Source organism: Sylvia atricapilla, chromosome 11, assembly GCF_009819655.1.
Source record: "Sylvia atricapilla isolate bSylAtr1 chromosome 11, bSylAtr1.pri, whole genome shotgun sequence".
Classification (NCBI taxonomy): Eukaryota; Metazoa; Chordata; class Aves; order Passeriformes; family Sylviidae; genus Sylvia; species Sylvia atricapilla.
The window spans coordinates 10,411,734-10,435,801 of NC_089150.1; the positions used below are offsets into that span (position 1 = coordinate 10,411,734).

Genomic DNA, 24,068 nt, shown 5'->3' on the forward strand with positions numbered 1-24,068 from the left:
ACCAGCACAAGGAGAACAGGTGTATTCCTGAGTTGTTTATTCACTGCTGAAATAAGGCAGCAAAGTTTGACCAAAAAATTGGAAAATTGCAATCTCTACCAAATGCAAGATCTCAGGATGCACTGGATCTCGCTGAAACACAAATATTGTGCCAAGGAAGAGAAGATAATCAGACAAGCACAGATCCAGGGGAACTATGCCGACACTTTTCTATGCCCTTAAAAGCAGCATCAGATTTACATGGAGATGATTAATAAGGAGAGGATTGTCAGGAAGCAACAAGGACCAGCTGCTCTTTAAGGGCCAAAGAGCTACAAGATGAGGTTTTCAACAGCAAAGGCTGTGCCCTTACCGAGGGGCCACCATCCCAAACACTGTGGGCAGAGCAGGAAGCTGGCACCACAGTCCATGAACAGCCCAGAAACAAAAAGGAAAGGGACTGGGATAATTCAGGAGCAGCAGGAGACAGGTCAAGAAGGACCTGTAGTTCAAGACAGGTCAAGAAGGACAATGTAGATGCAAAGTCCATTCAGAGGGCAGAACAAGAGACAATCTACAGCACATGCCAGGGAAAGGTGCAGATGGAAGGTTCAGACCTAGAGCAGAGCACCAGAACCCTACTAAGAGGCAGGGCCAGAGGCAGGGATGCAAACAGACACACCCAGAGCATACCTGAAACAGGCAGTGAGAGCCCAGGGCTGAGCTTGAATAGGACCCCAAGGCTAATGGCCAGAAAGCATGGGTTAGAGTCTCAGATGGGGCTGGTCAGGGCTGTTAAAGTTACATTAGTACCTTCAAGACACAAATAACAATACTTTGATTGCCACTGGATTAATGTCTTTGGAATCTTTAGGATATCTGACTACAGGGAAGCACCTGAGGTATGAAATACTTCATCATTCTTCACCTGGAGCTGCTGATCAGCAGTGGAGGAAGCTTGAAAGCAAAATGTGAGCAACAGAGGCAAGAATCATGCCAACAGTTAGGAAACAAGGTAGTTTTTAGCTAAAGCCTGAGTAGTTTAGGACACTGATTTATATGAATGCATAAAAAGGTATTGGTACAGCAGATGAAAAACTGAGATCCAGGGGATTTCTGTATCACCTCTATATTTCACTTTATCCTTTTGTTCCATAGGTTACACTTGTCATATCCTGATCCTTAGATACAAAGGTGTTTAGGCCTGTATGGGCTTCTCCACTCTGCTCATGGCTGCAATATTTGAGTACTTTGAAAACATTATGAAATTTATTTTTATAACACCTCTCTTCATCTGTTTTTCCTCATTACTCTGAAAACTGTATTGTCTCTGAGGCTCTTTCCCATTCATTGTATTGAGAGTTCAATCGCTCCCACAAATTTTTTTGGAAGTGGATGATGTCTTCCAAAGTTACTGTGGGGAATGGATCTGAGAAAATGATGCAGGCAGGCAGACTGTGTGATTGTATAAGCCTCACCATTTCATAATACCAGTGTGAAGTTCCATGTGCATCAACTAGAATATCACACTCCTGCTCTCCCAGTGCATTCAGCTAGGGTTACTCCTGTCACTAATGCAGGCTGTCAGCTTTGAAGGATGAAAACTGTTGCTTTAAATGCTAATATTCTGGCTTCTTCATGCTTCAAGTTTTCTAATCAGTTTTGCAAAGGGTATATGTTTATAAACTGACATACCTGAATTTAGAGGATATTATTAGTCCAGGAGAGGAACACAAATGTTTTGCTATGCTCAATCACCATCATATTGTCTTTAATGGCCATGTGAAAGCAAGTTCTACTTTTGTATTTCGGTATAGCAGCTGTGTTCTCAGACTGTGGCTTCATGATCTAAACTTCTTTTGGATAATCTGAATTTGAGACATTTCTTTATTACTTCTTTCTATGCTGTCACCTATATCATACCCTGACTTATATATAAATTGGGCTTTAAAACCAAACCATGTTTGGAAAAAAGCTAAACTGAGGGCTTTTTTTTTCTCTTGGCACTAGTATTTTTAATCTGGATTAATTCCCTCATCTGTCTCACAGTACAGTCATGCTGTTACAAGTGTTGCTGCCAAAGGCTTTGATTTGTACATCAACCACCTGAGCAGCTTTGAATCAGGACATAGAGGAGGTTATAGCTTTGTGGATTTTAATGCAGGATGATCAGCTCCAATCATTTAGCTTGACCTGCTATGCTCAGCCATGAGTTTCATCCAGTAGTTCCATTGGGCTCTCTAACTTGTGGTGGATTTATAGCACATAGTGTAGAACTTTACCCTGTTTTCATAAAACAGTTCCAAGAAATTACATGATACTTAGTCATCTTTGTACAAAGCTTCTTCACCTGAATTCTGATCCACAGCTGAGAAAGAGAGAGAAAATTCTCCACCTCTTTGTCCTATAATTTTTAATTTTTTCTTAACTGTGTTCATCTTTGTATAATACCTGAAGCCTCTTGCTTTCTCTCTGCCCACTCAGTTTCTTTACCTATTGTCCTTTCAGTAAACGTTGTGGTTGTTGCTCTTTTTCCTGAGCTACACTCGGTCTATTTGGGGGCTTTATTCCTAATGAATGAAGGCTAAATTTGGAAGCCTTCCAGCTCAGAGCAACTGTTGCTGATTCAGAAAAAATGTTTGCCTTTGGACTCTGTATTCACTCTGTGATTTCACCAGGGAAATTTGGAATACCACAGTTTGCAATGACATCAGAGGCTACCCCTTACCTGCTTGTAGTAAATTGACTCTTCCTGGGTCATTTTGCATGGTTAAATGAAACAGTGTCTGCTGCTCTGCTTTGTTTCTCTTACAGTTCTAATGGGATCTTTGGTCTCTCCAAACAAAAAGACATATCTGTGCAGATTTATAAGAAATCCTTGAATATCAGGTCCTAAGGAGAGCACATACAACTTATAAGAGGCAAAACTAAAAAGTCCCTTCAACTTTTTCAATGTTGGAAAGAGAATGGGTGATTTGGGAGGAAGTCCCAGATTGCAGTGCCTGCTGTGGGCAGATGGGCAGTTCAAATTCCTGCTCTCATCAGGAATGAGAAACGTCATTATTTTCCTCTGTCACTTGCTGTTTTCTGGGAAAAGGTATAATACATATAGATGCCAGAAAACTACCACACATATGGGTGTTTTCTGAGGGAACTCAGTGTCTGGCTCATAGTTGGTGACTTTGGTAAATTAAGTCTGCAGGAACTTGACAGGGATAAGTAGAGCTGGGACTTGTGGCAGAGCCACCTGAGCCCATACAGGTTTTGATTTCCATAGCAGTGGGTGAGTGAATGAGCTGCTGCTGGCTCCAAATTCACTGAATTGGTGATGGTGGAAAAAAATCAGTGACACTGTTCAGCTGAATATTCAGACTGACATCCCTAAGAACGTTTTGAACAGTACCAAGATAATCTCTCTCAGTCTCTAACAGTTTCAAGACAACTCCTCCCTTTGCCTCAATTCAGCTCACTCAGGCTTTACACACACACACCTGGCTATCCCTCAGTCCATGCTTCATTCTGCTTTCTTATTGTTTACTTTCTGAATTCTACCTTGATTATTATTGATTTTGGGGGAAAGCTGTCCTCTTATTTTTGCCTGCAGTGCCAGTTACTTCCATTATCAATCTGTAAAAAACTGCACACAAGTAACAGCTCTTAGGCTGAAATGCACCATCTCAGTTACAGGAGGTCACCAGCTCTTGCTGAGTGTTTTAAGAATGGAGGAAGCAGAAAGGGGAATGAGACTCAGTATTTTAATTTATACTGAGTGCCTGAATCACAGAGTAATGGGTAAATACCACTGTTCAAATGTCCTGAAAGTGAGTGGCACCTCTTGCATCTCTGAGTTCTGGGCACAGCTGGAGTCAGATAATGTGTAAACTTAGCTGGGGATTATGAATAGAACTGCACAAGCTATCTGAAGAGGAGGTAGATAATATTTGCAAAGGTTATGGCAGCCTGGTCACCTGGAAAATTGATGTAAAAAAAAAGCAAGTTTTACCTTATGTAACCTCCATTATGCCAAACAAGGAATCCTACTTAGAACCAGATCCTGCTCCCTTTGAAGTAAGTGGAAAACTTTCCATTTGCTTCATTGTGGAGGATCAGGCCCACAGGGAGTCTAATTTGTCTCTGTAAACAGGATAAAGAAGCAAAAGAAACATCCTAGGCCACTTGTAAGAATTTCCTGGCAGTGTAGGTACCAATATTTAAGAACTAAAGAAAAAAACCCTAATGTTTTATGCAAAAAAATTTTAATCCACATTTGCTTTCCTCTTTCTGAATTTGCTTATCATGAGCTAGAAAGAGAATTGTGAAATGTTTGGCAAACAAAAAGGACTTTGGTCTAAATTCTGTGTTTTGTCCATATGCACTTTCTGCTTTGTAAACTTTGTTCTGGAAGCACCTCTGGACTCAGCTAAAATGGGCCATGAAAGCAGATCCTAAACCTGACACCTCTGTCTGTAGAGACACACGTAACTTTGTACATCCTGTAGTGGCAATACCTTGGACAGGATTATGTTCTGTTGCATCCAACCATAGAACAAGACTCGATGCATTTGGCTGGCTGGGTCCTGACAGTTGTTTCACTTATAACAGTATATGAATATCCCCATAAAAAACCAAACCAAAACAAAAAAAACCCAAACAAACACCCACCAAGAACCTATTTGTAAGAGTTTGAAAAATGCAGGCTGTGATATCAGAAAGGAGAATTTTGCCATTAGCTACCATATAAAGCTATTGAAGTTGGGTAAGGAATGACATTTCCGTGTCTTCTTTTATTTTTCTCATCTGAGGAAAGCTAAATAGAAACCAAGAAAACATTACTGTCAATAGCAACAAACCTCAGCAAAATTCAAGACATGTTTGTCCTGAAGTTTCTTGCCTATTTACAGCTCCCATCTTCATTTCTCAAAGTTTTTCTCTTATCCGATGTGATATTCACAGTAGTTTATACAGGAAATGTCATCTAGATAAATTGTGTTGAGGGGGGTGCATGGCTTGTTTAAAAACAAAACTTGTTTAATAAAACAAAACAAACACACACACAGAAAAAAAAACAAAAAAAAACAACACACCCACAAAAATACCACACACACAAAAATGCTCCACAGAAAGAGTAATTATTACTGTTTTGCTCTAAAATAAGAAGTCAGATAATATTTTCATTGGATCCTATGGGCCTATTTTGTATCTTGGTGTATTTTCACAAACTTATGACCAGAAATATGCATGAAACTATGCAGGATTTCAAGGTATGAGGAATGCTGCACCATTTGGACGTTGGGTTTACAGTCTGCAGTTTTCTTGTATCCATTTGTTGCTATGACACTGTGGCATCTGTGACATTGCTTCTCACGGAGCTGCATTTCTTGTTGGCAGCCTCAGTGGAGAAGCCAGAAGCTGAATGGGTTGTCATGACTGAAGTGACATATCCACAGATAAACTGATCAGTGATAGATTGTCTAACAGCCATAGCTCACCCAGTCCCTCCAAAATGGTATTGAAAAATATTGGTTAAAAATATCAAGAAATTTGCTTTAATTTTCTCCATTATTTAGCCTCCATGTAGTATCAGTTTAGCAGTGCAAGGAGTATTTCAAATGGAAGAGATTTCTGTCAGAGTAATAAGAACAGACTTGCAACATAACAAAATAATGCATTTCCTAAGACCCAAGTGCAGAATGATCTCAGATTTTGGGGCTGTCCCATATCAAACAGTTACAGTTGTATTCTACATGATATTGCTTTTGTTTTTGTTAACTACAGAAGATAAATGCATCACAGGAGCATTATAAACAATTCAGAGGCTGAAACTCATATTACTTAAGACTTTCTGTGGACGTCATATTACTTAAGACTTTCTGTGGAGGTCTCTATGTTTTGCAGCATTTTATTTAATTACCTAACAGCAGTTTGGGAAACAAAGCTGGTCTGCCTTCAATCTGTAGACTGGGACTTGTTCTGCCCATGTGTACCTTAAATATTAGATGTGGCCTGTGGATTGAATCAGATTATTTCTGGATATGCAGTGTTTGTAACATCTTTTCCACACCTGTTTTATATGGGTCACCATTACCATGTGATTGAAAGCAGAGCACTTTTCCTCTGCCAAGAAATTGCAAAATGGCAAAGATTTTTTTGCAGTGTAGGTTGGCTAATAGGAACTGTATCTTTGGTGTTGAACCCTCAACAACAAAGGCCTTTTCCTCCTTCTTGTAGACAAGGAGATTACTGTCTTTCAAGCCAAAATTATACACTTACATGAAGTCCATCATGCTGGCTGTGTAAACTAAACCTTGAGATCTGGACCTGTGTGAACTCTCCCCTCACCACTACAATATCATTACTGGTAAGTATTAGATAAAATCAAAAAGGATCCAGGAACTTGGATCCTTCAAGAGTGGGTTTCCTTTTGTGTTTGAGATAGACTTCAGTGGTAATGTCTAAAGCATAGAAAAGATGGATACAGTAGCATGATCACCTTTACTCCAGGCTTGTGTGAACTGGGAGTAGAATCTTAATTTTTACCACCTAAGGCTTCCCACTTGTCTGGTTAGTACAAGAAATAGAACCTAAGGAAGGATACGGAGAGAACCTTCCAATTGTATCTGCAGAAGTAGGATCAACTGCTCACTTTGGTCATTGGGGAAGGGGAGACAGGGAGGAATCACCTTAATTTTCAGCAGACATTATTTAGGAAGGCACTAAAGAAGAGCTTTCAAAATGTTAAAACTGGAACAACTCCTGAAGGCTTGAATGTTCTTTGCCAGGAAAATCTCATTCAACAAGCATTCACTAGTGAAAAGTTTAGGTGTGCTTGATCACACCTTTATGTGAGGACACAAACCAGCCCACTAGTGGTCTTTTTAAGGCCTCTTCTAGGATTCTAGAGACAGTTAAAACTACAGAAGGCTTTTCTAATTTTTTGCACAGCTGTGTTTGAATCCTTACTTAGACAAAGACTTGATAATATCTGTGCGAATCATGTGCTGCATCCACCCTCTCTCTCCTGGGACATGAGTCACTCGTGAAGTGCATTTCATCAAAACTATTTCACCTTCTGCCCTGTGAAGTCATTGATGGCACAAAAAGATTCTACTCCCTTGTGACCAGTGGGAAAAATATCCACTCATAGTTTACAGTCGTTATGCCAGTAACATACACAAAATATTGTGTTTTCCTTTTCTGATGGGCAGAATGTTTATTTTTTTACCATCTGCATTCACTTAGTGCGTTATTCAACTATTTGGTTTCACTATGTGTCTATTTAACAGTTTGCTGTGAGGACAATTCACTCTTTAAACAGCTTTTCTTCACACAGTTATGATTTAAGTGAATCTGTATTATTTGAATCTGATAGCATCATATAGTGTAGCTGAATCTTGGATTCGTAGCACAGATGGAACAGATTCAGAAATTATTTGAAAGTCATACAGTCCTAATTATCTTACAATATCTACCTTTGAACCTAGGAAAGTGGAAAGGAAGATAGTGAATGGAAGACATTCCAAAGTAACATAAACCAAAACAAGTGTGCCATGTATCTAAAGGGACAGAAATTAGCTTAGGATGTTTTTCTTGGGTCTTTTATGTCACAGTGCACTGGGGACTAGAATTTTAAGGACTATTTGGGTTTTCAAAACCCAATACAGAGACAAAGACTTTTGGATCCAGGGGAGATATTGACTTGTTTAAGGTGCCATGAATTCCATCTCTGATGTACCTCTCTAGATGTACCTGGAGATTTGATCAGATTAAATCTCCCCATGACTGTTATTACAGTTCTCTACACAATGCTTGCAGCTAAATCAAAAAGGTGTCATCAGTCATTTCCTCTGAATTTCAATGTCTGAGTGTGCATTCAAACACAATTCCTCTTGTGCACATCCAGAGTCAAATGCAGATAAAAGACTGAACAAAGAAGAGTCACTCCAAGTATTACAGAATAATTTTACTACAAGGTCTAGCTTTCTTTTTTTTATTTTTTTAATATTCTAACTTATTTTAAGATGCATGGATAAAAGAGTGGGAGAATGGAAATTATTTTCACATCCTGAATGTTGCTGTCTATGTTGTGAAAGTAACAAGAACACAGAAGATTGAAAACCTAAAAGTGGCGGCTGAAACCCTAACTATGACAGAATTTCTCATGTCTCACAAACTCAGAAAGTCTGAGATCTGATGCTGAAATTCTGCTCAGGGCAGACTTTGTATCAAAGATATTCAGTTCCATGCAGGTGTATAAGTAGGAGATTTCACTCACTGTATTTGGGATTGGATCTCTGTTCCAATTACAATGGCCTCTTTCAATTTATAGGTATCTTGAGGTCCAGAGTTTATTGCAATTTATTTAGAGTTCCAGAGATTTTAGTAGTTATTATACATGAATCTGTAGAAAGGACTATAGGAAATATTTTCTCAGAGTGGTGTAGGTTTCATTAATGTGGATTGACTGTGCTGCCCTTTTTTGAATAGGCCTAGCAAGGCTGGGACAGGATCACACATAAAATATACTTTTAGGCTGAGTCAGAAGAAGCAAGTAGCAAGTCTAGTAAGCTGATAAATGTCTGGAACTCACCATGTTCTCGATGACTCCTGTCCTGTTGGCAAACTCACATTCCTCTGCATGCCCATTGCAAAAGCAGCTTCCCCGGATGATCAGGTCATAAATAGCATAGTGGGCAAATCTCTGGGGTTTCTCTACCAATCCTGAGCTGTGGCATGGACATTCCTGTCTTTTTAACAAAAGCAGGCGGAGGTTGGTGAGCTTCAGGAGATCCTGAGCCTCAGGACTGTAAGGGTCTTCGATCTTGTTAGCTGGACTTAAGGCACGATAAATCACCTGAAAGAGAGAAGGTTCACATCCCAGAACAGACAACAGGACTCTGCATACACATCAAGACAATCTTCAGGAAGAAGCAGTAAGACTCTCCATAAGCAGCTGTGGGGCTGTGGCTGATCCCAGAGCATCACAGCTGAGTTACCACCACCTGACCAAGCCACAGCAAGTGACTGTGTCCCTTCTTTCATCCCATCTCAAATGTGAGATGGAAAATGCCTTTGTTCAAACACCACTCCCTGGGGTTACTGAGCCCTGTCACTTCTTGCAGTATTCAGCCAATATGTCAAGGGACAAGATAAGCCTACGTCCTTGTGTTCCTGAGCCAAGTGACAAGACTGTCACTCAGAGAAATCCAAGGTTTATTGGCATTAATGCAGTGTTAATGCCACCCCAATGTCTGGAAGCATTTTAGGAGTGTGACTTAAGCATGAGTTCTAGAGTCAGATAAACAAAGGCACTAAGAGCATCTGTGAAAAAAGTGGAAACTGTGATCAGATTTTTTTCCTGGATCCCATGAACTATGCTGGAAACACAGCTTAGCTTAGGGTGAGTGAGCAGTGAGAGCCCTGTCTGCACACAAGGCTGGGTGGTTTATTAGCAAGAAGCAGCTACAGAGCAGTGAGTTCACAGGACCCAAGGTGCTTGGTGGCTGGTGGCTATCTGTAGGTTGTTACTCTTTCACCACAGCCTTTTTGCTGTTTGATAGTTCTCCAGAGCAGCAACACTTGGGTTTTGCTGTTGCAAAACAATTGAAGTTGTTCTAACAGCTCCAATCAGAATTGTAATTTGGTGTTTAAAAGTGACTGTTGTATTTTAGCTCATCAGCACTCTACCCGTCTCTGTCTCTTGAGGTCTCCTTGTTTCTGTTGCTTTTGGGAGAGGTTGATAATGGAGGGTTGTACCACAATCCTTGGTAGTGAAATAGAGAACTGTTAGCATTGTTTCCAGGCTTAGATGTACCAACTCCAATTTGACAGTTGTTTCCTCCTCTGCTTGAGATTTTCCATCATGGCAGAGGGATTTGCCCTTGGGATTCTTTGGCCCTGCTTTATGAGTGGTCACAGTCTCTGTCTGAGTCACTCTGTTAGTATTAGCAGAGTAAAATCTTTGTTTTCATAGGGGTTCTCTCTTTCTGTCTCTCAGTTTTCCTTTTTCTTTCTTCCTCCTGAACTGATCAGTTTAAATGCTTGTAGCATGTGAAGTACTTTTGCTCCTTTTTACTTGCACAAGCCACAAAAGAGCTTGTGGTACATGCCTAGGAGATAGTTCAGTTGCATGTTGATGGCATATGGTGAGAAAAAATACCCTTAATTAAAAGAATCAGCCGCAGGCTTTGCCCAGAACCCAGCAAAGGCAGTGGCACCTCTCTCACCTGTCCACAGTGTTTTGTATTTGATATTTGATTAACTCTGTTTTTTGGTTTTTTTTTTTTTTTTTTTTTTTTTTTTTTTTTTTTTTTTTTTTTAATTCTCTTCTCTTATATTGTCAGCTACTTAAAAAGTTGCAAACAGCCTTGCCTGGTGAGATCAGAGACGCCCATGGTTCCTTGTTTGATAGAGCTGTGGGCAGATTGCCCAGGCTGTGCAATGCAGGTGCCCACATTCCCCTGACCAACGAAGCCATGACAAAATAGCCCAAGCGTTTCCATCCCTGTGTCTACATTCCCCTGGTCAATGGAACCATAAGCAAATGGCTCATTCTGTTTTGTCCAGGTGCCCAGCATTCCCCTTACTGATGGATTCACAGGACAAAGACCAAATCTGCATATCTGTCCAGTTCCCCTAATCCAGGATGGTCTGATCTTTTAGTGAAAACTATTACATGAACCCTCTCTCTTTCCCAGTCCCCTGTGGACCACACAGAGGTGGATCAGCTTCTCAGTCTTCAGCACCTGTTTGTGCATAAACACACACATCTCCTTCCCATGTGGTCAGCTAAACTAAGACCAAGGCAGGGAACTGAGTGAAATAGCTCTGCAGAGCCTGCTGAGCTCAGAGATTTCAAAGAATGGTTAAAAGTCCCTGTGAAACTGTTAAAATTGGCAGAAACCAGAGGAACCAAGGGTAAAGCAGTCTATTTATTCACTGGCTTTTATAAGCTTTGTTCTCACACTCAGCATTCTTGTCTATAGTTTCTCTAATATACTTGCTTAGTTAAAATGGTATCTCTTTTCAGATGGATCTCCAGAGGATACCCACCAGATATAGCCAGGCTTGAGAGCATAAGTGCTAAAGGTACTTCACTCCATAAAATAGACATCTGAAAGGTAATTTATACAGCATTGCTTTCTGCAAGAGCTGCTCTGGTCCTGCCAGTGACCTTCGTATGCTGTTGCATATAGGTAAAGCCTTATAAACTAAGGGCCTTGTTACCCTTCTAAAATCATGGTTCAGGCCTGCTACTTAGGCTAAGTAGAAGGGAACTATGGGAGAGTGACTCAGCTGGCAGAACAGAGGAGGAGACACATGAGAGACATGTGAGATGTGCTGTGTGATTGGTGCTTGTCCACACCATGGTGCAGGGTGGTCGGTTGACTTGGGCTTGTTGTGCCTTAAAGCTACATAAACTGATAACTGGCTAACTGCTTAGAAAGGCCTGGGTTTTGCAATAAAGCCACTGTCCTTTGCACTGCCTAGGGACTCTGTGTCACTTTCCTTCATATATTATAAAGGCTGGGCAAGAGGCTCATGTCTGTGCCAGAGATCCCAGCTGTGAACAGCTATGGGTCTCCTTACAGGAGTTGGAGAGGAGGGCTGAATGAGATGAAGAACAAGAGTTTTACTGGGTCTGCCTGAAGAAAATCAGCAGTTAATGGCCAAAATGTTTCTTTATTCTCTCTGGCCTTATATATCTTCTTGATAGCAATAGGCTTGCACTGTGCTATGGGAGGCGTGAAGAAAATCTTGTGCGCTACTGGAAGGCTATTTTCTATATAGTATGGCAAGTTTAAACAGAGGCATTCATATATTGGGGTCTCCAGTCAATTATCTCTCCTTCCCATGTTGTAATTGGCATTCTGAGAGCACTGAGGTCTTTAGGCAAAGAGCAGCTGTTGGGGGCTCTTCTCTCAGCAAAGGGCCACTTGCTTTCACCAGGCTGTTTCGTTTCTTGTTTCTTTGCTTGACAGCTTAGAAAAAGGTTTGGTTTCCTGTGGCTTTATTGTTTTGCAAATATTTTCATTTCTGGCCTTGCCTCTCTTGAGAGGAGCTGCTTTGGCATTTTCCATATCCCATTAGAACACTGAACATCATTTGCGAGTAGAGACATTAATAGCTTGGAAGTCCCATAGGGATTGTGGCATCCTTTTAAGAAAAAACAGTATTCCATTCCAGCTGAGGTACAAGAGTTTGTTTGTATGATTAATTCATGACACATTTCTGTCTGGAATAAGCTCACTGGTCAGACTGGATTTGCTTGTCCTTATTTCTCCCAAGGCAAGTCTTGTTAAATGTTAAAGATCTGATTTGGGTGACATAACACTACTGAGGTCTTCTGGGAGTTGCACTTAAATGTTCTTCTAGGATTCAACCTCCAGTAAGGAATTAACCTTCCTTAACTTTGTAAAAATCAAAGACACTTTGACCAGGAGATATATTGTGCCAATTGAAGTAGGTTTAGGTGAGCTACATTTTACAAAGAGTTTAATTTCACAATTAAATCAGTTTAGCAGTTCTATTTCACATATGCATAAAACTAGAAAATGGAATTTCTCGCTCTTCTGGATGTCCCATTCTCCTTGAAATATTGGTGGTTAAAATCTTTGGGCACAGGCAATTGCATAAAGTAATCACTCTCTCTTGCCTAATTTTTAATATTTGATTGAATGTTTAGTTTCACATTTAAGTGCCAGTCAGAAAGTGGCTCCTTAACATGTAGGCTGCCATACCATCAAGAAAAGATGTTAGTACCCATAATTTCTCCACATTAGTCTACTATATGCATTTATTCAAATAATTCTAGATTGGGATAAATTTATTAAAAAGAACTGGTGTCTCACCTTACATGCCAGGAATTATTTTTGCATAAATGCATACTTTGGCTATAAATAAATAACCCAACAAAACCAACTCCCTAACTTTTTTTTTTTTTTTTTTTTTTTTTTGTTTTTGGTCTTATAAATCCATGACTATGTTTTAAATTAATATGTTTGGGGTTTTAGTTCCCTAAGGAAAAATACAAAATTAAGAGACAGATTGGTGGAAGCCATATATATGGGTTGACAATTTTATATGATTTAGGAAAGAATTTAATTTCTTTAAAAAAGGAGATGATATCTCTTCGATAAAAATACAGAGTGGGGAATGGAACTCTTTGGTCATAGCCTCAGCACAACTGTTCACTATAATGCTCAGCAAGTAACTTGGGCCTCATGCTGTTCTGGATTGATTTCAGTAGGAACTCAGTTTTATGTACTGCTTTCTTTCCATAAAAATGGGATATTGGTATTCAGGCAATTGGTGCAATGGGAGGAATATTAATAAACTTGTATCTGGAAAATTCCCTGAAAATTTCTGGAGATGGGAATCCATACATGCAATTTTAATAATTACAAACAAAAGATAAGAGTTTGGCCGGCTCAGCTGTTGATGCATGAATTTATTAAAGATTAGATTATAAATGGATCCTAGAGTTATGAGCTGTAGGAAGAGACATTCCACCTTTTCACTGTGTTGTTTGTTCCTTTTATTTCAGTTCACAAGGCTGATAATTCTAAAGCCTATGAAGCAAATTCCTTTTATAGAGATAGACATTTGACTTCTGCCTTTTGCAGAAAGGCAAAAATATTATATTATTTCTTCATTTTCCAGAGATACTGCGTGAACTTTGAGTTTTCCATTACATTCATGTAAAAGATAGGAAGAGAGTATAATGAAAAAGAAATGTTTGCTTTTAAGTAAGATGCAAGTTTTGAAAAGAGCTTCCCATGATTTTCACTGTAAAGCTATTTCTCATCTAATGAAATCTCTATCTAGTAGCAAGCTCTGTTCTGTTTTTGCTGTGATGAACTGCTCTGAAATCTCCCAGTTGTTTCCCTAAACATCAGTGTGCAGCTGTCATAAAAGTAGCATAGACACAACTGCAGAAGAAAATCTGATGGTGATTGAGTCTCCTTAGGGACACCCTAGAAATCTTTCCATTGAACTGACTGGAAGTTGAAGGTGTGCAGCATCTCTATATTTTAACCCTTTGTGGAAATACATCCTAGGTCACAAGTTTCTCTTATATCCAGGAGCTGGCACTGGAGCTGAATGCTGAGTAGGACGTTCATGCTTATCTGCATATCTGCTATCGAGTGCATATTTGTCATTCTCATTCTCAAAAGTCAATCAGCTGTGCCTCAAAAAGATGGTCACTACCCTGTCCTCTCCTGACCTTCCAAAGAGCAAGGAAGTCTGGAAAATGTTGTAAGTATGCAAAGCTAAAAGGCAGCCACTGTTAAATGACTGGTTTTGCTGTACACAAGTTGGCACAGCCTCACATTGTTTTATCACCAATCAAGAGATGATCTTCATTTCAGGGACAGTGTCTCAGATTTTTGATTTCTTGCCATAGGTTTTGCTTCTCCATTCCTGATGCATCTAATTCTGTTTTCTTAACCTGATCTTCCAGCCAGTATTAGTCAGAAGAGATGTGGACACAACAAAGGTTCCCCCTTGAAAACTCATAGCCTGAGGTCAAGGAATATGAATCATACATGGAGGGCAGTGCCAGTGCATGGCCTCCTACAAAAGAGGATCCATCCTCATGTAGAACAAGAATTTGATATTCCAAATCATCCTTAAGCTCTGTTCATCATGTTGCACACAATCAGGTTAATGAGGTCAGAAATGTCTGTGTGCTTACACTGGGTCCATCAGAAGGAAGCTGCAATAAAAACTCTCATCACTCCTAAATCCTCTTCATTAAGAGATTTTCATGAGAGTTGATTTTGTTCCTAAGGGAACAGTAAACAATTGTCTCAGAATTTTTCCTACCCAGTGGCATATATCCTTTGTTTTATTTGATGGGCTTCTGTCTTGTGGTACAGTAGTCTCAACTAAGAAGTAGTATTTTTTCTGCTTTACTGTTTGGAGCACAGAGAAAAATCTAACCCTTCTCCTAGCCATTATAAGGTCTATTCTGACAATTTATGGAGTAGTGTTTTTTAGTCAAGATCTGCTGCTTTTCTGTCCTTCCAGAGAGCAAAGCTTAGAAACCAGTATGGAATATGGTAGCTTGTTAAAGAAACAATTGTGCTTTTGATTTTTAAAGTTTTTTAATCCAGTTGAACTCAGCTGCTGCCAAGACAGTTGCATCCTAAATTCATTCTTATTCTCCAAATAGGAAAGGGTTGATGTGTCTTCAGTTTGCATTTGCTTTGAGGTATTCCAGTAATCCAGTTGGTGTGACACTTTAATATTAATATTTAGGCATGGCTGCCAATATGATTATGGCATAATTGAAGTCAGGCAAATCTAAGAGCCATGCAGACTTCTTCTCTTCCTCAAACAAATTGTGTTCTGTAGGTTCAGGTTATCTGCAGATGTACATCCATGTAGAAAGGCAAGGGTTGCAGAGAGAAGCAGTACACTCTATGAGACAGGTAATGTAGTTGGAACACAAAATCTAGATTATTTGACAGAAAACCCTTCAGCTTTCAGTCTGTATACAGGGAATGGGCAAAATTCCTTCCATTCTACATAGCAGCACCTTATGTGGGGATATGAGAACATTTCCATTCTCCCAGGAACTGCAGTGTCCTTTTTAATTATGAGGATGGTGCTTGCTCTGAAATGGCAAGGGACAGCACAAGGAGTTTTGTGATGCAACAGCCTGACTGGGAACTGGATTAAGAACAGGGAGACTCATTTCACTCTTTGCTATATAGTCAGGGAATGTTAAAACAACCCATCACCATCAGTGTCAACTCATGTCAACCAGGTTGTGTCCACATGGGAGAGCGTCCATTTCTTTAAAGTGGAGCCATTTATATATCTAGGTCTTGGCTGAAATCTTACACATGGACAGTCTTAGCTAAATAAGTCTGTTATGACCATGACAGTGATGTGTGGACAACTGTAGAGCAAATATTTAAGTGTTCTTTAGCCTGGAGTTTGAAAATTACAACGATAAATTACTAAGTTCCATAGCATTTTAGGCAACAATTTTTTTCACACTTGAAACCTGGAAGAAAAAAAACAATGGCTGCAACTCCATTAAGGTTTTATAAAAAAGGGTGAAAATAAAAAATAATTTGAAATCTGCTGTCTTGTATGTTCAGAAAATCAGAAAATGCAGAAGCAATGCTAAAGAAACCCCACCACTGCGTCTTTCCGGCTGATTTATAATGTTCCAAACATTTCTGAAATGGTTCATTACAAACCAGGTCAGAGTAGGACACTTGGTGCCCTCCTCAAGTTCATTTGCCAGGGATGGGATTGCTGGATGAGTCTCAGTCAGTTCAAATTCCCTTCAGAGGCAAATCCTTGAGCCCCTTAATTCTTCCTCCAGGGAAGCACAGCCTGGCAGCGCTATCAGCTTGTTTACACTGCTGGTGTTAACTGCTTCCTCTCAACTTGTCTCTGCATTCTATCGGCTCTGCAGCTCAAGTTAAACGAAATGCTGAACAGACAGCCCTAGTCATAACAATCCGGCACTAACCTACACTAGTGACTAATCCCTCCTGGAATCCTTTCCAGATGGAAGTTGGAATAACCTGAGCATCATGCAACTTTTAGAGGCCAGTCGTGATGACTGTTGGATAATTCACTGAAGTGCAAGGCCCTGTCTTTGAATCATAGCTATTGGGAATTCAACCTTGTGATGTGCTGAACAGGTTTCTTTCCAGTGACCCCACTGCCATATGAGATGAGAACTCAAAGAAGTCACTGAAGCCTCAGTGGTGGCCTCTTGAATTATTGATGTTGCCATTTAATGAGGGGTGCGGGGGTGTGTGCGTGCACAGAGAATACTTCTTTGTTTATCAAAAGGTCTGTCTTGAATACAGTAGAAGAGAAGCTTGAGAAAAGACAGCAGAAAATGTAGGTCCTTGGAACAGGATCACATACATCCCACACAGAGCCTTGTCCCTGCCCTGGCTTGGTGCTTGGGTGCAAGTGGTCCCCCTCTGCCACAGCTACTGCTCTGGAAGTCCCCACGGATGGAGAAAGGCAGCAGAGGCTCCAGGGTCAGTGCAGAAGAAAAGACCTTCCACAGGGTTGACTCTGGCTTCTCTCGGAACAACCTGGTGGCTTTTGAAGCAGGCAGAACTGCACCCATCACAACCTGTCTTGGTCTGGCACCCACCGAGTGGAGTGTGTTTAGAAGAGTGATTAAATGTCTTTTATCTACAAAGAGGGTCACTCATCTTTGACAAAAGGCGCTGCTGGGGACTTCTGTCCCTAAAGAGGTCACCACAGGATACAAAACGGAGACTGAACAGGTCTTCTGTGCAAGGCACACTTAACATGTTGCCATAGAAACCAGTTACTTAATTCAGGCATACACAATTCTTCCAGCCCCCAGTGAATTCCAGTAATGGGTTTATTATATCACACTTCATTGGTATCATCTGTCACACAGACACTCACATAAATGAACCAGCCTTTGATTCAGATCTCCCTTCCACTAGCTAGACCCAGTAGGGGAAGGGTCTCCTTCTGGGCCTGGTGGTTATGAGCAGGTCAGTGTTCCACCCCACTTTGCATGCTAATGTCTTCCTTTCATGCAAACATCATATCCAATGGAGGAGAACATTTGTTTTCATTTCCTGATAGCCCAGTTTATTAAAAAACGTGCTTTTAATCTCTCAGATCCTTGAGTGCACGTGCTGTCAGGATGCAGGTTCAAACATTTTGGTCCCTTTTTCCTCCACATGATGTTTGAACTGCAACTCACATTGATGTCTGATGCAATGCTGTGGTAATTTCTCCTTCTGTTTGGGCCAGAGTTTTGATTTATGTTAGCTGACCTGAAGGCTCGTTTTAGCCTCCATGACTATACAGTACAGTGTTTTTAAGTTAGAGGAACAGATGGATGGACAAGTGGGTAAAAAAGGTTTCAATTGATTCATAAGACTCCATGCCAGTATTCCCTGTAGATGTACTTAGAGACAATGAACACACCTTAAAAATATGGTGCTGGTTTCAGGTGATGATGAGGATCCTAGGATTTCAGATAGATAGGTTCTGTCTACTAAAGTACTCAGGATATGAATGGGAGTAAGGGATTTAAAAAATGCTTGAGTAAAAGAAAATGGAAAACATATATTAGAGAATAATCTTCTTGCACTTCTAGATGAGATGTTCCTCAATGCCTCCTGTCTCAAGTATATCTTATCTGAGATGGAATGGAGATATGTGACCCTGTCAGAGGTGAAAAATAAGGGGCAATCTACCAGAGGCAAGGGATATGCCTTAACATAATGTTCTGCTGTGACATTGTTACATCACTTATCCAAATGTCTTTTGCTCCATTCTAGTCTCATAAAATTTTCTCTACTGACATTTTTTTAATCTTGCTCTTAGGAAGAAACTCTTTCAGTGGTCTTGGTGGCCAGAATGTGCTGACAGATGTATCTCAGTTTACAGATGTGTGTAGGTTACTGCAGCTCTACCACCTTCTCCTTTCACCTTTCACACCTACATTCTCATCAGTTCTGGAAGCCAGTTGATCTGAAATCTTCTTTTCATGATGTGTCCCAGCATGGGTTTTAAACCTAAGTGCTCTCACTAAGCCATCTCTCTCTCTCTCTTTTTTTTTTTTTTTTAATTCCTTTTGTGCCCTGTTAAGAAAAGGAATTTGTGTCTTTTCTCAGAATGAATAGGACCCAAGAATAACCTGAGTCTCATGTGGTGAAAATGACTTCAAACCCCTCAGTAAAGAAAACTGGCATTTATGTCAGAGCATTAATTAGCACTTAAGTTGGAACAGTTTTGATAATTTCAGACATGCTGTCAGCTTGTGATGTGAGCCCCTCAGCAATCCAAGGCTTAGCCAGAATCAGTAACTGGTAGGTCAGAGTGGAGGTGAAAAAGAAGCAGAGAGGACTGAAAAAATACTGGTGGGGATTCAGTCAGCTGTCTTCAAAGTCATTGAGTCAGTACTTGAGGGAATGCCCTGGTGACAGTTGTGACATTTTCAAAACAAGGTGTAAAATTGCAGTTCTGAGATATGTGGGCAAAGCTCCCCTGAGACCTGTAGTAACAGTAGCAGTGTCACTCAGGCAAATCTGATCAGGTATCACTTTAAATAGGTACACCCTGCCTTCCTTTATTTCAACTCACAAAAGAATCTGCTATGTCATGCTGCTGACCTGAAAAGCCTGGTGCTTCTGCACCCTTGCCACGGGGACATTTCATGGATTGATTAAGGAGTCTCTGTAAAGTCTGTCCAGAGCTTGACAGTCCATTTGGGTTAATGTGCTGTGAAGCAGTATTTGTCTTGTCCCCTGTTAAGTTGCCACGAAGATTCCTGTGTGCTGCTTTAAAACTTCAGCACTTCTCCCTTGGAGGAAGTGACCTCTGCACCTATTAAATTCATGGTCATGAAAGTATTTGGGATCTGAGAGGGTAACCTGAAAATATAGGACTGTTCTTATTATTGCTATTGTTTTCTGACATCTACTACCATGCCATAGATTGATTAAGCACACACATATTAATTTCAGTGTAGCTGCTGCCCAGATCGACAGAATCACTTTGACACTTGTAATCACCAAAGCTTGGGTTGGATGAGTGTTTTATTATTTGATTTTCTGCCATCCACTTCTCAGATTTGTTGTAGCAGCAGCACATGGTCTTAATGATATTCCTCAAGGTTAAGTAAGCACAAAATCAGCATAGTGCAGGGGATATTGTACTAGAGAGGGAAGGGTTATTTTCTATCTAAGGCTGAGGGATTTCCATCAGACCCTGTATTCTGTCTCTCACTCAACTGGAATCGTCCTCTTTTACCACAAAACATTTCACCTTCCTGTGCTGCTCTTTTCCCATCTGTGAAATGGCAGCAGAACCCTTGTATGTGTGCTGAAGATCATTAACTGGGTCTTGCAAAGTACTTCCAGATTTTTGATTGGAAGGCACACAAGAATGGAAGAACATATTACTTGCGGAGATTCTTGACGTGGCAAATTGTAACCTCCCTACAGAAGACATTTGGATGTATTTGACTTGCATTTAACTTCGACATGAAACAAATATTGATAACTGACCAGCAGAATTGCAACTCCAGAAATAAGACACTTTAGTAGTCAGATGATCTGTTCCAGGTTTCTAATATGCAGAAATGTTTCTTAGCCTGTTACATGCAGATGAATTCAATCTCTCCCTACTGCTGTGCCCCTGCCTCAGGTATAGTACCTTAGTTTCTTCTCATGTGCATTTTGAAGTGGAAACACTGGGTGTTCTGAAGCCTATCCAGACCATTCACCTTGCACCTAAGGTTAATCTGCAGATAAGTGTTACTGCTGAATCTGCTGACCACTTCCAGACTGAAACCAAGAGGATTGTGACTTCTCTGAGCAAAAGAGAAGGAAGTGAAAGGACATGAAATGATTCAAGCCTCTGCTGTAGTTATAGGAATATCTTATAATCTTGCTTTGTTACTTTGTCTTCTCTGCAAAATGGTACCAATGATGTTTATGGTCTTTCCCATCTGAACTGTTTCAAGACTGATGAATGAAAAGAGTCTAATCAGTAGTTAATGTTCTTTTCAGAGGAATTTATGAGAAAAATTGTACATTTATTCAAAAAACACTCTTTAGCATATGTTGAAAAACAAATCAGAATAGTCATACCAAGGGAGGGCTTTTCCCGCCACTGAATAGTGAATCCTGGCTGCTCACTCCCACTTCTGCTTCCAAGCAGTTTCATTTCTGAAGCCTATGGCTTGATACAATCAGCCATAGTCACCATCAGCAAGAAAAGTGAAAGCAAGAAAACATTGAACTTGGGGGAATGATGTATTTAAAGGACAGCCAATCATATAAGACTTTTTATGTGGAGAAGAAAAAGAAAGTTCACGCAGTTCATGTCATCCTAAAGTGAAAATGGTTTGGATAAATCCGACTCTAAGATGTGTGTTTCCCTGCATCTACCTTGCTAGACTTCTAGTTCAGTTTTGGGCATCTGCAGTGTAAAATTAGGCAATGTTCATATTAGCTCTCATAAAAGAAATCTGCTAAAGCATTTCTATCATTGATGTATAATTTCTCTTCTTCTTCCCCTTTATTTGCTTAAAACAAAGCCTTTAGGGATAAGATATCTTTCTTTATTTATATGCACAGCATGTCTTTGAGATACACTCTCTGGTTTTCTGGCAGTCTTGAGCTGTTTCACATTAAACCTAGTCCAAACCTCAATTATTGCTTACCTCTCCTCTGGTGCAGGGCACTGCATCTGAATACCTGGAAGTACACATGGAGCCTTCCTCAATGAGATCATCCTGGAGCCCAAAAGTAGCTGTACAGTTGACAGAGAAATACTTGTAGGGCCTCCAAGTCTGCCCATAATCCTGGGACCTTTCCAACACCATCGCAGCCGGACGAGGGGACTTGAACACAGCAATGACGTGGGTCAGGTAGAATTCTGTCTCAAAGTCCAGTCGGATTTCTTCTCTGTGCACCCCTTGGGCAGACTGCCACCAGGAGGTGGGGTTTGTAAAGAAATCATCTGTCATGTCAGCAGGGAGGTGGGAGTTGTCGGGCTGGTTGGTGTTGCATTTGGTGCAGCGGGGCTGCCCACAGCCAGGGGAGATGTGGTGGAGGAGGTTGTGCTCTGGGTAGAAGCAGTAGAGCTCTGTGCTGTTCTGGCCACACGTGGTGGTGGTCACTGGCGTCCTTCCTGTGGCGAGGTTCCCCACGGGAGGGTTGCAGGCATGGCCATTGCAGCGGAAGGCTCGTGCCCTTGTGGGATCTGAAGGACAGGGAAAAGAAACCCAACAAGTAGAATTTCTCAACTCGTTCTCATGGTGTAACCCAGGTGACAACACAAATGTTTGGAGTCCTCATCTGGGGACTGGCATTTAAGAGGGCACCTTTGAAGGAGAGCTGCTTTGTCTTTTCACACAAAGTTTTGGGATAGTGTCTCAATAAATCTAGTGTTAGTGTTTGGTGCCTGACTCAGAAAGTGATATTTAGAAAAACTCATCCTCATGGTGCTTAACTTTGATTTCTGTTGAAAATGCAGTTGAGCCAGTCCAATGAATTTTATGGTTAACCAGAAAAATCTTGTGTTTTTTACTTCTACTCTAGTAAAGCTCCATATTGAAGGAGTGAATCTATTCAATGCTTTTATTTTCATGGTAATCAGAGAGCAAAGTCAAACTGGATTGGACACTGTGGATACATTAAGAAAAGAGATGATTCCTGCCTAAGAGGTTATGGATACTAATTACACAAACGAGCATATAAAGAAAGCCTGTATTTCTATGGCTAAATGTTGAGTTTCTACTGCTTCTAATAAGATCGGGTGGAGTTATTAATTTGTAGGAAAGCTGAAAATTAAGTCTCTCTTTTATTTAAATACCTTGATGTGGAGGTCGGTGATTACATTCTATTTGCCAGGTTTGCAAATACTGACAAATTTTTGGTGTTTTCAATGTATATATTTACTTATTTCTAAATAAGGAAAAAGTAGGGATAACTATGAAGTCTTAATGTTGTTCGAAAATCAGTAGTGTCTTGAGAACTGAAATTAAAGGTAATTTCAAAACCTTATTGCTGCCCTGGAGAAAATGGCATTTCTCATGACATACAATGTTCTCTTTGCTACATAACACTCTAGAAGGAGTTAAAAACTGATCTTGGAAGGTCATAAATTGAATCCAAGAGGTCACAAGTCAGATGACTGGATTTAGGTCCTACAGGAAATGACCCTTCCAATGAAACATAAGATGACCATAAACCCTGTGTAATCTAGGAGCAGTTCAAAGGTCAGCTATAAGTTGAACATTCTAGGTCAAATTTTAAAATCTCTACTCCATTTATATTCAGCCTTAGGTAAAATTAGTTTAAAAATCAAGTTAAGTCAAAGAAAGGGGTCTCCAAATCTGCCTTATGAAAGTACTCAGATTGTAAATGTTGTTGAATGAAATGGACATTCCTCTTCCCTAAAGGAAAATTTAAAGAGAAAAATGCATCCAGCTTGCACAGTTTTGTTTCTGAGTTGATTCTGTCCTTAGTTCCTCAGTGATATCTCTGCACAGGTCAGGAAAGAAAGGTCAGACATGAACATTGTTTTGGAAAACACCTCATGCATTTTGCATTCCAGGGTTAGGATGCAAAATAGTTATTGCACGTCTACTGAATCCCATTGATGAATGGTTTGGGCCATTGTAGCTTACACACAGTGTAAGGCAGTCTAAAACTTCAGATAGCAAGGAAGGAGATCATCCACAAATGCTCTTATCTGCTCTTAGAAAGAGGTGGAAGCCACCTTCAAGGTAGTTTGAGATATGTCAGCTGGCAATTCTTTTCCTTTAGTACTGCAGTGAAGTCAGTCCCAGGAGCCTGGCAGAGCTCAGTGGGCAGCAGTGCCTGGGTTACAAGGGACCTGACAGTCCTCAGATCAAAGGAATGGAAGTGCCCCTCCCCAGTCCCACCACCACTCACTGTGCCAGCACAGACATGAGCTGCAGACCCATCTGGAGAGGAATGAAGATGGGGATTTTGGGCTCTGTTGGTTCTGTTTTGTGCTCCCCACCTTCAGCTGAGCAGGTGATTCCTAGCACTTCCAGAAGTAAGCAAAGATATAATGAGCTACAAGTGCACACCTCAAGAATGTCTTTGCAAGAGGCATTTAGGTTCGTGTCCAAACTGCTTGGTAAAAACTGCTGGAAATAAGGAAGGCAATTTCTGTGTTTAATGTAGATTCAGTATTAACTGATTTTGTTCAGTGCCACACAAAGGTGTCATCTTTGCCTCCAGAGAATTTTAGTGGGACTGGTCTTACAACTGAACTTTGAACAATCATTAGTCCTGACTAAGAGTCAGGTTACTTACTTTTGATTAAGAAGGAATCCATGTTACAAATATGATTGGATTATGGACGACTTTGTATAAATATATACCATATAATTAAAAGAAAGTCCATCTCTATTGATGGATTATGCTACTGAAGCTTTCATAGAAGAAATGGGATGCTAGAGTTCTAAATTAAGGAAGTTGCATAAGGGGGAGCTTTGCAGAGAAGAATGTGAGAAAGCAGAAAAGGAAACATTTTCTAAAAGGAATGGCTGCTTTTTGTATTTCCCATAAATG

At 40.4% G+C, this 24,068-nt stretch overlaps 1 protein-coding gene across 1 annotated transcript in view; it reads right to left on the reverse strand.

Moving 5' to 3' along the window:
* The window catches only part of LOC136365923 (netrin-4-like), a 45,219-nt gene that overhangs the window by 16,836 nt on the left and 4,315 nt on the right, over positions 1–24,068 (reverse strand). The window contains exons 2-3 of the mRNA XM_066326647.1: positions 21,182–21,723; positions 8,567–8,830 (exon numbers count right to left, since the gene is read on the reverse strand). Coding sequence (XP_066182744.1) covers positions 8,567–8,830; positions 21,182–21,723 — 806 coding nt within the window. The remainder of the gene's footprint in view (positions 1–8,566; positions 8,831–21,181; positions 21,724–24,068) is intronic.